At 43.8% G+C, this 17331-nt stretch overlaps 3 protein-coding genes and 1 pseudogene across 4 annotated transcripts; 1 reads left to right on the top strand and 3 right to left on the bottom strand.

The window, feature by feature from the left end:
* Positions 1-1387: 1387 nt before the first annotated feature.
* On the bottom strand, positions 1388-6803 carry LOC148406354 (sialin). Its single transcript, XM_088404573.1, has 11 exons — positions 6649-6803; positions 5146-5312; positions 4750-4967; positions 4390-4623; positions 4044-4218; positions 3841-3959; positions 3597-3758; positions 2697-2829; positions 2463-2610; positions 2273-2363; positions 1388-2203 (listed from the first exon to the last, which is right to left on the bottom strand). The coding sequence occupies exons 2-11, from the start codon at positions 5231-5233 to the stop codon at positions 2036-2038; spliced, it is 1536 nt and encodes a 511-aa protein (XP_088260699.1). The 5' UTR covers positions 5234-5312; positions 6649-6803; the 3' UTR covers positions 1388-2035.
* LOC148406353 (c-Myc-binding protein-like) lies at positions 5496-8749 on the top strand (annotated as a pseudogene).
* LOC148406352 (gap junction alpha-9 protein-like) lies at positions 7789-12131 on the bottom strand. Of its 2 annotated transcripts, XM_088404574.1 has the most exons (3): positions 12041-12131; positions 11508-11777; positions 7789-9924 (listed from the first exon to the last, which is right to left on the bottom strand). In XM_088404574.1, exons 2-3 carry the CDS (start codon positions 11748-11750, stop codon positions 8689-8691), a joined length of 1479 nt encoding a protein of 492 aa, XP_088260700.1. In that variant the 5' UTR covers positions 11751-11777; positions 12041-12131; the 3' UTR covers positions 7789-8688. The 2 variants fall into 2 exon arrangements, with proteins under 2 accessions (XP_088260700.1, XP_088260702.1); XM_088404576.1 differs by lacking the exon at positions 12041-12131 and having other exon boundaries at positions 11508-11805.
* A 960-nt stretch (positions 12132-13091) lies between these two features.
* Positions 13092-17218, bottom strand: LOC148406351 (uncharacterized). Its single transcript, XM_088405551.1, has 6 exons — positions 17060-17218; positions 16124-16228; positions 15271-15374; positions 14527-14698; positions 13905-13958; positions 13092-13700 (listed from the first exon to the last, which is right to left on the bottom strand). The coding sequence occupies exons 1-6, from the start codon at positions 17122-17124 to the stop codon at positions 13475-13477; spliced, it is 726 nt and encodes a 241-aa protein (XP_088261677.1). The 5' UTR covers positions 17125-17218; the 3' UTR covers positions 13092-13474.
* Positions 17219-17331: the final 113 nt, after the last annotated feature.

Genomic DNA, 17331 nt, shown 5'->3' with positions numbered 1-17331 from the left:
TAAGTGATGCTTTTGAATCTGGAATATATCTCCATTTCAATCACAACGCCCACATGTGGTATGCAAACGACATCTGGGACAGTTGTTGCAAATAAGGCGTGTTTGCAGCACTTGCAAAAGTTGGCCACTTGGTACCAAAAAAAATGTTTAAAAAAATTTGCTGCCCACCTCCTGTGTCCAGGTGGATGAGAGCTAACGGCAAGAGTAAAAATCCTGATGGAGATCTTTGATCTTAGAACGCTAGGCGTGTTGGGTTTCTTTTTGTAGGCGTGACTAACTTTTAGCCCAAAGCCTTTTCATTGTCAGAGCAATTCCCGAAACTTAACTGACTTGTGGAACAACTCCACCAAGGACTGAGCAGCTTGACCTCAGTTTAAAATGATAATTACAGGTAGACCCAATTTTACTTGGTGGAATATTATTTGACAGCCCGAGGATATATTAAATCCTAAAAATAAATAAATTAATAAACAATGGCTAAATGGCCCATTCTCTATTCAGTAAATCAATACAACTTAAAAAAAACAACTCATTATCAGTTTTGAATTTCTATGGATAGGTCACGTGCCATCTATTACACTACGTTTTCATTCATCCTTTTTATGTTACCTTGGATTTTTAGATGTACTAAAATTAACCAAATATATATTAAATAATTTTGAGAATAATCACGAAGGCTACTAAACTCAAAATGCAGCCAACTGAGTTTGTTACGTGATTAAATTATAAGTTTCACGCATCTTTAAAAGTCAAAATCAAGCCGCGTGATTCGTATTGAAAGTTGAAAAACAAACGCTATCTAAAAGATGATTTGGATGGAATAAACAAAAGGGGAAGATTTAGCGAGTGACACCACTTAGACGTAAAACGTACTTCCGGGTTAAGTGACGTCACAGGCCGGCTGATGCAAACGACGGCAACTGTGAGGCAACGTTCCACAAAACTGCGAACATTTTTCGGAATGTTAAAAATTTTAAAACTTTTAAAACGACATTCAAAAACTAATCTGCACGTTTCTTTCAGTCAACACCGTTGGTAAAACGCGGACACTTGGTTTTCGGCTTAGTTTTGCTGCCTCAAATTATTTAACAAAATTGAATAATGGAATACCGAAGGCTTATAAGTAATAATTAAATTAATTTAGTTTGTATATCGATATTGTTAAATATTAAATTTAAAGTTAATAGTGATGTCGTTGTCAAGCGGTTTGGGTTCGCCGCCATCTGCTGACCGTAAATGAAAGTACGTATGTTTGTATTCAGGGATTCACTGTATTTATATTTATGTTCTTAATGTATGCATTAGTGAGCAGACGGTGCGCTTTATTTTTTTATTGACTATGAATAATTGCCAAGATGGAAAATAAAAACACAACCGTACAAATATGAAGGGATATTGTATTTTTTAATCATAATTATTTTGACCAACAAATACGCTTTTTTTGCATGACAAATTAAAAATTCGGTACATAAAAATTGAAACCTGACACAGCAAGTAAAATAAATAATCAGATGTGTGCTTTGACGATTTGTAAAACTTTGTCCCAGCAAAAAAAAAGTTAATAAAGAAGAATCTGTTTAAATATGGGATAAGGCTTGTGGTGTTTTTTTTTTTTTTTTTTGCATGTGTAAAAAGTGCTTCATTTGGTCCTCAGGTTTTATTAACTGTAACTTTGGTTGTACGTTTAGAAAACAACCATTAAAAAAAATGTCATTTAAGAAGCAATCAAATTTTTTAAAGTGTAACATTCCGCCTAACGGAAAAACAGCATTTATTCGCATCTGTTCGCACAGCCGTTGTGGCTTAACACATTCGGATAGTTTAGATGACAACACGAAAAAAAATGCCCAGTGAAATTGGGGGTTAAACTTTACACCGTTTTTTAAAAATATATATAACACTTTTCCCCCTTTTTTTACTTATTACTACTAAATAAAAAACAATAAAAAGATCCTGAATATCCCATTCAAAAATAAAGCTGTAAAATGTGCTCTTAACTGCTACTTCTGCAATGTAAGTGCCCAATTTCCTCCAATTAAGCAGACACGGACCTGGCCGTCTTCTCCTCGTACTCGCCGCCTTCCTCCTCAGGGATGGCCCATGGTTGGACCTCGCCGCTCCCGAACAATGTGTAGAAGATGGCGGCGCAGATGTTGACGGCGGCCGAAACCCAGAAGACTTTTCTCCAGCCTTCCATTGTGTGCTAAAAAAGATGTGAATGACATCACAAGTTACTGGCCGCATTCCAAACAGGTGAGTTCCTCTGACTTACATCCTTGGTGAAATATCCCGTCACGATGGGGGCAATGACTCCGGGAATGGTTCCGAACGTGTTGGTGATACCCAGGAGAAAGCCGGCATACCTACAGGAGGGATTTTAAAAACAAAATGATATCGTACAAACAAAAATCTGACCAGTTTAAGAAGACAATGAATGAAATGAAAAAGTTGTGGCGCCCCACCGCGGAGCGATGTCGATTTGGTTCATGAAGACGCCGGCCCCGCTGGTGCCCCCGGTGGCCGACGTGAGCGTGAAGAAGGCGATGGGGAGCACGTGGCTGCAGCCGGAGTAGGTCACCGCCAGGAGGAAGCTGGCAGGAAACAGCATGCCTGCAGAGCATTCCCACATTCCTTAGTGCTCGTGTTTCCTTAGTCGGGGGCGTATCAGGAGTTGGACCCGAGGTGGAGGCGCTTGCCTGTGAGCGTGAAGAGTTTGCGCACGGTGGTGATGCTGAACACTTTCCTCTCGATGAGGTGGTCGGCTAAAAAGCCCGAAAATGTGGCGCAAATCCACGCCGCCAGGTAGGGGAGAGCCGACAGGAAGCCATTCTGCAGATGCGCACGAATAGCAAGGAAGATGGCGGAAAAATGACAAAGAAGTCATTTGATGTCACCTCACCAATGAACTAAATCATCAAGCCACCAAACTAACCAATCAACTTAGTAACAACCAACTAAGTGACTAATTACATAACTGACTATGTGTGTGTATTTCTGGTATGCAATGACAATAAATGCATTCTAATCTATGTATCTATTTATGCTAGCTAGCAATTTACATGTCAATCGAGCTATCTATGCTAGCTAGCGAAATATGCTGGATAGCAAATTTTATAGCTATGTTAGCTAACAAACTATCTTGGTAGCTAGTATGTATATCTATTAGTGCTAACTACAGTATGTATGTATGCTAGCTAGCTGTCTTAGATAGCAATAGATACCTACTTACGCTAGCCATCTACCTAGCAATGCTATCCATCTGACTGACTAACTAACTGCACGAATCACCAAGAAATTAGCAAACCTACTAATTAACAAATTCATCCATCCATCGTCTATAGCCACTCCTCACAAGGGTCACACGCTTGTTGGTGCCAACAAATCATTCAACTATGCTACTATTGATCAACTGAGCAACTAATAGACTAAGAGACTCTACGACTAGTAAATTAACAAATGAACTGACTGATTTATCATCAACGATATCCTATCCTGTTTTATGACTTGTGAACTGACCCAGGTATGAACAAAGCCATTAACAAATGAACCAACTTCTCAGTTAACTGACACTGAGACGAAAGGAGGTCCCAACCCACCGATTTGAGGTCAAAGTGCAGCATGTTGTTCAAGTAGGTGGGCAGTGAGGTGAGCTGTGTGTAGAAGGACCAGTTGGAGCACATCTGCGTGATGATGATGGCCCACAGCGGCACCGATGTCACCATGCTCAGCAAAGGCACGGACCACCCATGACCACTGCCCTGAACGTTCACACACATTGCACGTCCGCTTTTATGCATCTTCCGGGAACGTGGATCGGCCGAACGTCGGTCTGGTCTTGACCTGATGCCCGATAGAAGCAATGATGTAATCCCTCTCCTCTTCGCTGATTCGTCGATGGGTGCGGGGGTCGTCCGACACCAGGAGGAACCAAAGGATAGCCCAGAGGCAACCGGCGCCCCCTGAAGGAGGAAGCGAGAAAAACATTGAATTGAGAATCGCAGACTTGCAGCACCAGTCATTTTACGAGTGTGTGTTGGCTTTACCACAGAGGTAGAAGACGGCAGGCCAGCCCAGCGCTTGGCAGATGTAGCCGGTGAGCGGCATCGCCAGAAAGGCACCAAAGTTGGCGCCGTTGCCCGACAACGACATCAGTCGAGAGCGCTCCAGGGGCGGAGCCCAGTGGGCCCACATGGACATCAAGGCCGGGAATGTCACGCCCTGTCACCACAAACAACACGCACAAAATTAAAAGCTTTTTTATTTACTTTCAAATCCATAAACAGATTTCTATGGCCCAATTGCCCCACCAAACTAATTTTCTTTCATTTTTACCCTCTCCCCTTTGTGTGTGCAAGTGGTAAAATAAATAACAAAACAAGCCAAACTGACCTCTCCCAGTCCCTCCAGCGCTCGCAGAGCAAAGAGCCAGTAAGGTCCCCACTTGGCCGCCAGAGGCGTAAGGAGTGTGAGGGCAGCCGTGCCCAGCACCCCCAAACCCAGGAAGACGCTCCCACCGTAGCACCCCGCCAGGTAGCCCCCCGGAATCTGGGTACACAGGTAGCCGAAGAAAAACGCCCCCAAGAGCCAGCCCTGAGTTTCCGCGTCCCACGGGTACTGCGGCGTCTGAACGGCGCCGTCAAAACAGGGATGGAAATGTATTCAACTGTTTTGTCATTTTCAGTTTAGTAGCAAAATGTATTTATAATTTATAGCACGGCGGCACTGTTCAGTTGTGATCTTAAGCCTCACCCCTTCAGGCTGCTCAAAGGGTTGGCTGGTGTTGTTGGATCCTGCGGGGAGCGGGCATACGTGCACCTTGGAGCCGTTGAGCCTCGGAACCGGTTCGCTGGTGTTCACCATGGCCACCATGGCCACGCTGAGGTTGACGCGTAGCCCGTAAACCACCGCGATGCCCAGGAACATCAAGATGGCCAAGTTCAAGCGCGTCGAGCAGCAAAGCGGAGGAACTGAAGAGTAGAGATCGATTGATGAGCTTTTTTTTCCCGAGGCTTTATGGTATCGGTTGTAAGATTTAACAAAAAAGCCAGATGCCGATGTGCACCATCATGGCGAATATAGGTGCCGATTATCAGTCTATTTCTACTGAAAAAAAAGAGATTCTCAGTTGAAAAACACAAAACCCACCAGTGACATCATGGAGGAGGGGCTCGTCGTCTTCGCCTTGGTCCGACGGCGCGGCATTGATGGAGTAGCTGCCGTTCGGAGGCGCCATGGAGGCCTGCTGAGCACGGGGGCGCGAAGAAGAATGGAATCACTCAACCATGGCGCGCCCGCGCGTGAGTGAGTTTGTGCTGAAACAAAGGGGGGAAAAAAGAAAACATTTGACGAGTCAGCAAAAGGCTGTGAGGCCAACATGTGACTACACAAACATGCCAACAAATCAAAATTCAACATTGAAGCAACACTGTTTATAAATCTTAGTTACTTGGGTAAATGAAAAATAAAACTGGCAGATTCCGTGTGACTTTTTCAGCATGTGCAGGTGTGCCTATTATTTAGGTCTACACAGATGTTTTTTCAGTATGTGCTCAGGTATCAAGTTTCACGTCAGCGCAAAAGTGCTGCCGGCTCATAAATGCACAAGAGAAGCACGTCCGACAAGTTCCAACAAATAACTCGTGAAGATGAGCTGCTTCTTGTCAATATTTCTGTGTAGAAAGGGGGATAAGCCTTGTTTGTTTTGACCGAGCTCATCAGATTAGATAGGGCTGTTTCACAACTGGCACTTGGAAGTTCTTCGATGAAGTTCATGGAAACGTGACAGGTCAGTCTCGGGACACAGGCCACTTGAAAGTTGTGGCTGATATCTAATACAAAAAAAAAATATGTAAAGAACCTATATTATGTACCATTTTTCCAATAATTTGGGTGCACATATACAGTCAAAAATTAAAAACACCTTACTTAGTCTGGCTGCTACTTGAAGGAAACATTGGTACCACCCAGTGCAATAAATAAAAGGAATAAAGGTGCACATCAAAAACTGGGCAAATATTAGGGTGAATTTGCCCCCTGTGACCCCCTGGCTGCGCTGCCTTTGCTTTACTATTATTGTGACTTTTCAGCTTGGCTTTTGATACCATAGTGATCGAAATCAAAAAACCTTATTTTCAATTTCACTTTAATATAAAATGTTAACACGAAATGCTAGTTTATTTTCATTACAAGTGTGGTCAGGGAATCCGTAAATAACAGCACTACTGTACTGCACTGTTTAACTCCCGAGACACACATTTATAAACAATTGCAACGTACCGCCTTAACAAAACTAAGTAAGATATGATTAACATAAAATAAACAGGTCGTCCAATACCATTTTACGCCTGCTTAAAAATCTGTCAATTTTCATCCGGCAATCTGTTAGCCCGACTAAAACTATAAAGTTAGGGTCCTCTCCCTACAGTTGACACAATGCTAATATTTAGATACAAAGTCATCGCGATAATGCGATGACAAGCTGAGGAAACGTTTGGATATGATTAATTTATACACGTTATATAAAAGCAACTAACACATTTTTAAAAGACGTGTTTCAATTCAATTTAGCCAGAAATGTATGTGCCACTAGCTATCGCTATTATTTTACTGAGAACAAAGACCGATGGGGGGAAAAAAGGCACAACTTACCCCGATGTTAGCTGTAACTTTCCAAGAGGAAAGTAAACATTTAGTTAGGCAGCTTCTCCGCGTCTCTCTGTCAAAACATTTTGACATGTAGTGCTGTTTTTGCTCGCCTGGAGACTGGTCACATGAGCGATGATGTACTTGGGCGGGTTGCGGAAGAACAGATCTACAAACTACTCAAAGGACTACAACAATGGCCATCAGGCGCAGTTCAGATGCAGACGTTAGCACATTGGTCGCACTTTCGCGTTTGAAAATGAAAAAAAAAAACTTTTATATGTTTGTAGACAATACAAAAATTAATAACTAGCATTAAAATTCACCGACTAAAAAACACTTTTTAAATGGCTGGTTACCAGATTACATGTTGCGTTGCTATAGCGACGAGCGAGAAGCAAATCACCTGCTCCATTTTTTTTAAACTCGTCATATTTTTGCCAAAAGTTTCATTAATCAATGGCGCACCAAAAAGTGAGTTCAAGTTGTTACGTTGTACATTGTTTGTTAATAATGTATTCTACAAAAAACAGCTTTCTTGCAACTTTTTGTCCCACAAGTACTCATACAAAGTTTTTCATATGTTTAAGGACTCAATAATGTCGCAGAGTAAAATTTAGAAAATACCTTGAAGAAACTGGGGTTCTTAGACGCCTTGACAATCGGTAAGTGGGCATTACTTGCAATAATTAAAATAACATTTCTAAATCATCTCATGAAATACTTTTTTCACTTTTGCATCACATTTCCAGCAATGACGTCACTTTACTGCGAAGCTGATAAACCCGACAATGCACGGAAGTAAGTATCCTTTTAGTTTTCACCAATTTTGTGCGCGTGCGTTGCATATAAAACCTCTAATTATAACCTGAACATTCTCTATGCAGTTTTTTGAAGCATCAAATAATTGCACAGGGAGGCTGAGGCTCTTGCGTCTCAAAAATCTGAGCTACAGAAGAAGTGTCAGCTTCTCACAGAGGAGAACCAGATACTGAGGAACAAGGTAACAACTTTTCAAATAGAAATTTAGCTACATATTTCTGTTTGATGTGCTTTTATTTTGCAGCTGATTCAATACGAGGCACCGCCTGAAGCTGCCGAGTAAATGGGATGGTTGCTTTCACAATACAAGAAACGTATGTAATATTCTGCTTTTATAAGAAATAACATTTATTGTATAAACAAATGTACAATAAACCTGATTGTTTTTATGTCATAAAAATACAAATGACATTGGCTTCGTAAAGGTCGGCAAGCACTGTTCCAAATGACAAAAAAAACCTTTAAAGTTAAATACATTTCCCAATAATTCATTTTGAAGTCGTTTTCATAAACCTTAATGGCACTTGAAATTTCTATATGGGTTCCTGTGACATAACATTCAAAACAGATGAAGTGATTTAACGGCGACTGTTTGGCTTGAATTTATTTCCGCTGCTTACGTAATGTCTGCTTCGAAAATTATAGATCACATTCTGACTTTCCCGACCCCTCCCTTCAAAGTCCCTCAGGGCCCGAGAGCAGTGCATTGTGGGTGGGTGTCACCTGCTACCGGAGGTCTCAGAAGTACTCGCACCTTGTATTTAAAGGGACAGTGTGTAAGACTTTCATTAAAAAGGAATTAAAATATTGTAAATTTCAAAAATTTGCAAATTAATGTGTTCTTCAAGAGCAACAGTATGTTTTAAAAATACTCATTGGTCTAGTTATCATAAAATTATATTACATGGGGGGGTGGCAGTTCTCCGGAGGCGGCCATGTTTGTTATAGCTACGGACAATGGTAAATGCAGCACCTGCAGCACCCCCTGCTGTCCTAAATCTTACACACTATCCCTTTAAGTAGATTCAAAAAACAAAACAAAAAACATCTGGTTATAGACGTTGTATTGATTCATGTCCCGCGTTGAGTAATGAAAAAATATACTGCAAAGTTCGCACCGCCTTTGTATGAGAAAAATGGTCAAGTATAAATACCTGAACAATCTACTTAATCATTTGTATTTCGTTTCGTCCCAAGACTGCCTGTCACAAAGAGGGCGGTGCGTTAAATCTGCAGGTCGGTGGGCGCTCGCCTGCTGCTGCTGCCGCCGCTGCTGGTTGCGGACACCCGTCGGTTGGGGGAGGATGCGGCGGGACTGGGGCTATCATGACTGCGTCGAGAGGCGGAGCTGCCGTCCCCGCCCGAGTCCGGGCTCCGGGGTCTGGCGGGCCTCCTCACGCTGTCCGACTTGGAGAGCGGGTTCCTAGCTCGGGGCCCGGCGCTTGCGCTCCCCCCTCGGAGCTTCATGGAGCCGCCTTGGTAGGAATCGCCGCTGTCCGAGGTGTTGCCCTCAGGAACGGTGGAGCAGTTCCACTGCGGACTCGGTCTCCGGGATTTCCGGGTCACCACCGGGAGAGTGGCGCAGGAGGCCAGGTCGGAGGAAGTGGGGTACTCGGCGCAGTCCAGCTCCTCGGCGTCCTTGTCGGCGGGTGGCGAGCGGGTTTCGCTGCTCGTGTTGTTGCTGTTCTGCTCGGTGGGACTGGGGACCCCATCCTTGGTCTCCTTGAAGCCCACTAGCTTGACACCAGGGTCCTCCTGGATGGGCACGAAGGCGGAGGAGGCGTTGAGCAGCGGGTAGTTGGGCCCGTTGCCCTGCTTCTCCAGCAGCAAGGTGTAGCTGCTGGGCGCCGTGGGGATGGTTGACTTTCGCCCCCCCGCCGAGGTGCCCACGCACACTTGGTGCACCACCGAGTTTTTCTTTGACTTGTTGACGTAGTAGTCGTCCAGATCCTCCTTGATATGCGGGTAGTAGTCCAGAATTCCTTTCTTGATCTTCTTGTAACCCAGGTGCATAATCTCCAGGAGGCTGAGGAACAAGGAAATGCAGGCGATCACCTGCATGAACACCATGAAGACGGTTTTCTCGGTGGGTCGCGAAACGAAGCAGTCCACCACGTTAGGGCAGGGTTGACGGTCGCATTTGTAAAGTGGGCTCAGGCGATGCCCGTAGAGCAGCAGCTGGCCCGTCATGAAGCTGACCTCCACCACGGCGCGGGTGACGATGTGTGCCACATAAGTGCACAAGAGCGAACCCCTCAGCGGGGCCTTGTTGAGTTTGCCCTGCTCCAGAACCCGCATCTCCTTCTCGATTCTGCGCCGGGCGTCCGCCAACTCCGCGTCCACCGACTCCAGCTCGCGGCGCAGCGCCACTTTTTTGCAATGGCGTTCCTTCTCCAGGGCGCGCAGCCGGTAGATGGCGTGGCCCATGTAGACCAGTGAGGGCGAGGAGACGAAGATCACCTGGGGAATGGAAAACACTATCAGAAGCCATGGCCTACTTTAGCCTTCTAGTCGGTTACGAGTCGCGTGCCTGTGTCATTTCTTTCCCAGGTCACTGATTCAATCGCAACTGGACCGAAAGATGTTTTGCCCCCCTTCTGAAAAGGATTCTTCATGCAACAAAGTTTGGTTCAGACGGATCAACCTAATTGGAGGCGACCCCCAATGTGGAACTTGTAACAATCTTTTGGGATGCAAACACGCCTCCAGAGAGGCCTCATACGGTGGAAAATCCTTCATTTATATTCCACTTAGGTATTAAAAGATTGGAAGCTAGCTCTTCAGTCAGAAAGAGTCTAAAGTTCCATGGGACTGTTTGAGCAAAACCTTGTTGGAACTGACAAAAAGCTCCTTGGATAAAAGGCAAAAGATCTTCTGAGGCAGGATCTGTGATCCTGGTACTCGAGCGCCAGTCTCGTGGATGTTTTGGATGTTTCTTGGCTGCTACGCACCAGATCCAAATGATCAGACAGTCAACTAGAGTTTGCAGAGGTTGGATATTGATCATTGAAAATCTGTGTTTTGTAGCAGGGAGACATATAAAACATCCAGGACGCCGGTCCTTGAAGACCAGGATTGAAGACCCCGTTCTAGGGTCTGTCAGAAGGTGTGTCAGGTTTTAGGACTAATGTGGCAGAGAAAAAAAAAATTCAAAGCCAATTGACATGCTAAGGAGCCTTCACAGCTTCATGGATCTTTGAACATGAACCAGAAACCAAAATCCAGCGGAAGAGTCCCTTGTCACCAAGTCAAGGAAAGCAAGAGTCAAAGTCTGAAAGTCTTTGTCAGATGTTGTAACAACGAGATGCAAAGAACCCCTTCATTATTTATATATTTCAGTCAGGTGTAAAACCTTGGAAGCTACCTCTGGAGTCACATGGGAGGCAAGATCATCAGGTTCCATGGGAACGTTTGAACAAGCCTTGTTGCAAGAACTGACCAACGCTGTTCAGATCTCAGAACATCTTCATAGGTCTGTCAGATAGATACATTTCAAATCAAGCCTTCACAGGGACATGGATCTTTGAGTACAACTTGAACCAGAGCCTTTAGTGGAAGAGTCCCATGTCACCAATGTCAAAAAGCAAGTCCGAAGCCAAAATCTTCAAAGAGTTCTAGCCAGGTGGTCAACCAAAAGTCATTCTTCTAGAAGAGGACCATCTCCTGAATCACCCAACCTAACACCATGTCATTTTGTCCAATTTCCCAAGTCATCAACGGGAACCATTTTGAAAACATCACGACCGCGGCGGAGCTGCGGAGTATCCCGGAAGAAAACCCATCCAGAAGAAGACATGTCAGAAATATATTAGAAGTGTGTTGATGCCAAAGGAAATACTTCATCTGAAATGACGTTGTTAGGATTTAAAATCCAAATGTATTCGTGACATCAACACCTGGAGCTTTTCTGACACACCTTTGAATTTTATGAATGCAGATTTTCTTTTGGATCCAATCAGATTTTATTGACCTAAGATCTATTTGGGACCACCTCTGGTCCAGATCTATTTCGGCGAGTATTCTCTATCGGAAGGAGTTATCACCTGCAGGACCCAGTAGCGGATGAGCGAGATGGGGAAGGCCTGGTCGTAGCAAACGTTACGGCAGCCCGGCTGCTCCGTGTTGCAGATAAAGTCCGACTGCTCGTCGTTCCACACGTCCTCGGCGGCCACGCCCAGCACAAGCATGCGAAAGATGAACAGGATGGTCAGCCAGATCTTGCCCACCATGGTGGAGTGGATGTGCACCTCCTCCAAGATGCCGCCCAGGAAGTTCCAATCGCCCATTTTTGACTCTTTTGATTCACATGAGATCTAAAAGAGAAAGATTCAGATAACAGTTGTGAACGTTCTATATTAATGTCATATTTTTGTAAGCTTGGATTACCGTTTTAACCCCAATTAGACATGTTGAAAAATCGGATTTTCTCAGTTACTCAAACCTCATCTCCAAATCGTAAACCTGGTTTTGTGAAACGGCATCACAATCCATTCTTTAAAACTCATCTATGAAAGATTTATGACAGTTTTATGACTTCAAGATGTAATAACGGCGTCATTTGAAGACCAAAACTAACCTTTCATCCTGGATATGAAAAGGCCTTTTTCCCGGGCTCCCGACAGCTACCCAAACCGAACCATCGCCGAGCTGAACTGCTGGGCTGCAAAACCAAAACAACTAATGATCCCTGCCGGCCTCTGCGACCCTTCGTCCAAAGCTGGAGAGCTGATCGATGGCGGCGAAGCTCTGTTGCCATTTCCCTCGCAGCGCTGTTCTCGCACTCCAAACACATGCAACATGTATGTTCTGTTGCGTGACCTCCATCAGGGAGTCACAGAATTAGTTGGAAACTTGGGTGGAGACCTAAAATGCCCTGATGGGATCTTCTCATATTTGCCTGGTTGCTCAAGATAGCTCCAGGGGTTTTCTCCAGAGTTTATGAGGCAATAAACACCGAATTATAAAATATATATTTTACTATCTGAAGTGATAATGAACTTTAATGAAGTCAAACATGCCAACACATGGTGGGATCAATGAGTCTCTTCGCTCGATGGAGTGCGTTCCATTTCACGCATGGTCGCTCGCATGCCGGGAATGTGGATCAAGCTGCCCCAGCCCTCAACTGTGTTGCACCCGTCCCCTTTTATAAAAAAACCAAATCAATAATGTTATGCTTCGCACTGACCGGGTTCATTCGTTGCTTTAAGTCTAAGAGAAACGTTGCATTGATGCTAATTGCTAGCCGTTCAATGGTATTTCCCATTATGTGTTAGCATTAGGCTAGTTGACTTTCGGGAAATGATATTTTTAATTTTTGTTGGTTGTCTTATTTTTAAACCTGTCATGCAAGGAAGCACGGAGTTGCCATTGCGGCGTAAACATTTTGGACCGACCGGCTATTTTGTTCAAACATATTTAACTCATGCAATACCAAAGACGCATTTTTACGTCTATACAGAATCCAGACAGTTAATCCCATGTTTTTTTTTTTTTTTTTTTTTTGCGGGGGGGGGTGTCTGAAAGTAGCTAGCATTGAATGAGTTAATAAATGTTCAAACACAATTACATTTGAACAAATTAGCATTTGCAAAATGTGTATCTTGTCAAGAAAGTGAGTATACGTGTAGTTTCCCTAGTCAATTTATTTCTGAAAATAATAGCTTCTTCCTACAGATGACAAAAAACATGCAATTAGGGAGGGCACAAAAAAAAAAGTTCCCGCTGAAACAACGAGGAAGTTAACAGTTGCAAACACATCAAGTCCCATGAACTGTTTTTAAACCGACTGGGTGTGGAGTGGATTTGAAAAATACAGGCTGCTCTTTTAGCAAAGAAAAATTGAAGAGCGGCAAGTGTGGGGAGGTAAAAAAAAAAGAAAAAAAGATAAAAAATCTCACTGGATTAGGGACCAAAACGAGAACAAAAGAGCAACCAGCAAAATACTCCAAATGTATCCGCTCCAATCAAGTCCAAGAAAAAGCGCCTCCTGGACCCCCTTCGCACCCCGTTAACGTCCTCCCGACTTGCGTCCCGTCCAGGAGCGCGAGCGCGAGCGAGACCTGGACGCCGAACGGGACTGCGAGCGGGAGCGGGAGCGCGACGGGGAGCGTTCCTGCCGCGCGTCTTCCTCGGGGTAGTTGGAGGCGGCCGGCGCTTTGGCGGGCGGCTCGGGCGGCGACGCCGATCTGGAACGGGAGCGTCCTCTGGACTCTCTTCGTGGTCTCGGGCGGTGTCTGAAAACAGAAGGGATTCGTCACATCTCTGTTGCACCAATAGCTCTGCATGAGCAGCAAACATTTTTCATTTTATGATAAATGCAATTAACCAAACGCTACTACACAAAGTAAAACATTTAGTATCCAGTTATGGACTGTGGTACATTTGAGTCAAGTCCTTTATTTTTTTAGATGACATTTTAAGGACAAAAAAATATATACCTGTCTTCTTCGCGGCCTCTGCTTCCTCCTCGTCCGTGTGGGCGCCCGCGTGATCTGCGCAGAACCAAAAATGGCCGCTCAGATGTCTCTCAAAAGCGTGGAACCCAAACAGCGAGGGAAACAACTTTCACCAATTTTCCTTTTCGCTTCTTAACTGGATGCAAACTGTGTCATTTTTATTACAGTGGAAAATTTTAAACGACAAAGTCCGATGCAATTAAGCCATTCACTGCCAAAAACGTTTTTGTTTTTACGGAATCCAGGAAATCAATATATTTTTTATTTTTCTGTGACCAACGGTTTTTGTAATGTGTTCTTGATGATTAATTTGAATTTTATTGTTCCCCTCTAATAATGAAAGTAAAATCAAATGGACAAAAATAAATCAAAAGACATAATTTGAGGACAAAAAAAAGATTCCACTTATAGAAGAAAAAAAACAAAAAAAAAACTTTTTCCCCTCAACATCTTTTCTAAGCTTAAAAGTCATTTTATTGCACATGCCTGGCATTTTAGTGTTTTTTTTTTTTTTAATTTGAAGAGGACATCGAAAAGAACAATTGCGTATTAAATGTGCTCGCGCTACCTTCTTTTCGGTTCTGTGTAAACGGTAACGGCTTACTCTCGAGGGCTCTCCGAGCGTCTGCGTCGTCGGTCGTAGGAGGGGCTTCGCGAGCGCCGCCGGTCATAGCTGCGGCTGCGCGAGCGCCTGCGCCGGCTGTCGCGGTCGTAGTCGTCGTAACGGGACGAGCGTGACGGCGAGCGCCGCTCCTTCGTCTTCATCTGATTTGGTGCTGAAAAAAAAAGGAAAAATTCCAAATTATATTTAAATGATATACTATGTGCTGTGAAAAAGTATTTGCCGGATTGGGGGGGGGGGGGGGGGGGGGGGGGGGCTTTTTTTTTTTACTATGCACTAAAAGGAGATGGATTACATTTTTTTTAAATCATAATGTGGTTTAAGAATGACAACTGAACATAAAAAAAAAATATATATCTTTTTTTCCCCATTAGGAATTTCTTAGTCTGGGTATTATTTTTGTCTACTAGGGGTACTCATTTTCTGCTAGCATATCTATGACTTTGGGTGTGTTTGGCTTTAAGAGGCGGGGCTTGGCCTTGTGAGTGATGTGGGTGTCAGCGAATGAGAGCGCAGAGCTGGCTGCTGTTTCCTGATTGGCCCATAACTTGTAAGAAAATTACCAAAAATTCCAATTGTTGTTTTCCAAATTATTTTGGCAATAAAAATGAATAAGACAACAAAACTAGATACACCTGCAACCGAGATGACGACAAAAATTTGAATATTTGGACAATTTTGATTCAAACATGGTCTCCGCGTGTCAACGAAACATCGAACACTCACTCTTTCGGTCTCCCTGGGCGAACTGGATCTCGATCTGGCGGCCGCACACCCACTTCCTGTCCAGGCTGTGAAGAGCATCCTCTGCATCGCGCACATCCTCAAACATGCTGAGCGGTTAAGGTTTTTTTTTTCTTTCTTTTCTTTCCAAACTGCTTTCAGAAGAAGGGTGTGAGGCCACACATTCACATGCTTAATGAAATGATTTGAATCCATTTACTGCATTCGTGTTTGAATTGAGGTGGCCTGATACATGAAGCACAGATGACACAATCGGCTATTTCCAGGGCTCAGAAGACAAATCAAAAAACATGAAAAGCTGATTGAGTCAGTTGAAATTCAAATTGCTTTCAAATCTGATTTGTGGAAAATGTGTCTTGAGAGGATACAAAATTATTCCGACTTGTTACCTTTGCTTGACTTCGTCTTGATCTTTACACTCTTTAATCGATTCCCACATAGAGCGAGCGACTTGGGCCGGGTCTCCTGCTTGACTCTTTAAAACTTTCGTTTCTTTAGCCCGCTCTGTGCCACGGCCGAGCTTTGCCTCCGGCACCTTTTTCCTCTTCATGCTTTACTTCCTCCCAACCTTTTCCCTCCCTTTGGTCTGTGCCTTGTCTTTACAGCTACGCTACACGGGTCTTTGTTACTCTTTGTGTGGCCGCTTCCACAAGGGGATGCTTTTACATTTTCTGAAGCGATAACAGAAAAATAATCAGTTAGATTAGGTCAACGGGATGCAAAGACAAAAGAAAAAATGAAAGAAAACATCAAAAACCACAAATCTACTCGGCTGCGGAGAGAAACAATGTTATTTGTTAGGCACGGGCACAGCAAGACTTTTGGGAAAGGATATTGAATGTATGCAAATCCTCTTGGTTGACGCGTATAGAAGTCAAGTGGGATGTAGACATCTACTACTGGCCCATAGCGGCCAAACTCACGCCGCAAATCCTCAGGCCTGAACACCGTAAATATACAAGTGTAACTCAACTGGGCAGCATGTGTGATGGGTGAGTGAGTTTAAAAGGGACAGTTCACCACAAACCTTTGGTCAAATAAACTTACCTGCGGGGCTGAGTGGTTCTTTTTTTTGTCTACTGGGGGAGGGAGAGACTTACTATATTTATGACTAAGTGTGTGAGGCTTTAAAAGGTGGACGCATTTTTGGTTGATTTGAGATGAACTGGCCCTTTTTGGTTATTTGAGTGTATAAAACATCAGCTGTGCAATTCACAGGGTGTCCACGTGACATTTTACAAATATTTTTAAACAAAATAAAGTGAAGGGACGAATCGGTGGAAAGAACTATATAATGAGTAGATACTGAATCTTTTGGCTTCGAGGTGCTTCTTGTTAATACGTGGAGAGGGTGAAGTGAGACCGTGGACACACTGCATGTTTTTCTAAAGTGAACAATAAAATACTGCACAAAAGTAAAAATTTCTAATCATTTCGGCGATGTTTCGCAAATCAGCTTGTGACGAATGTGCGATTCCGCGACACAATTTGAGACTATTCCACGTCCGCAAACGTAACATGGATGCCAATTCACTCTACTTGCTCTTTTTTTTTTTTTTACTTTAATCCAACACAAGAAACACACGAAAGCGAACATGAACATCAATTAGACCGCGTCATTAAAAAAAATATTTATCAGAATGGCAAATGCGAGCTTCAATTGAAGAGCGCGGGCCCGTGTTAGCTCGCTGCTAGGCTACATTAGCTTTCAACCGTAAACGCTTCTCATGTTCCACCAGTTTGCTATGACGACGCCAGAATTCAAACTCACCTGGACTCGTCGGAGATATTTCTGACGAACAAGGACGAATTCGGCGGACGCATGTAGCGAGCCATAGCGTTTAATTTTGATGATTAGTTTACCGAGTTGGAAACAAAAAAATGTGCTCTCGTGCAGCCAATGTGGAGCTAAAATGATCCCTTTCTTCTTCTCTGCTGGTAATTGGAGCTGTAATAAATTTATGCGCACCACAGCGCCCCCCTACGAATCAACTAGGATTATGTTGTTCATCAAGTGATGTTATGTGCATTACCGCCATCTAC

Source organism: Hippichthys cyanospilos, chromosome 21 (assembly GCF_059441005.1).
Source record: "Hippichthys cyanospilos isolate Australia breed blue-spotted pipefish chromosome 21, RoL_Hcya_1.0, whole genome shotgun sequence".
Taxonomy (NCBI): Eukaryota; Metazoa; Chordata; class Actinopteri; order Syngnathiformes; family Syngnathidae; genus Hippichthys; species Hippichthys cyanospilos.
Note: the sequence above shows the minus strand (reverse complement) of the source record. Positions and strands in the feature narration are given on the sequence as shown.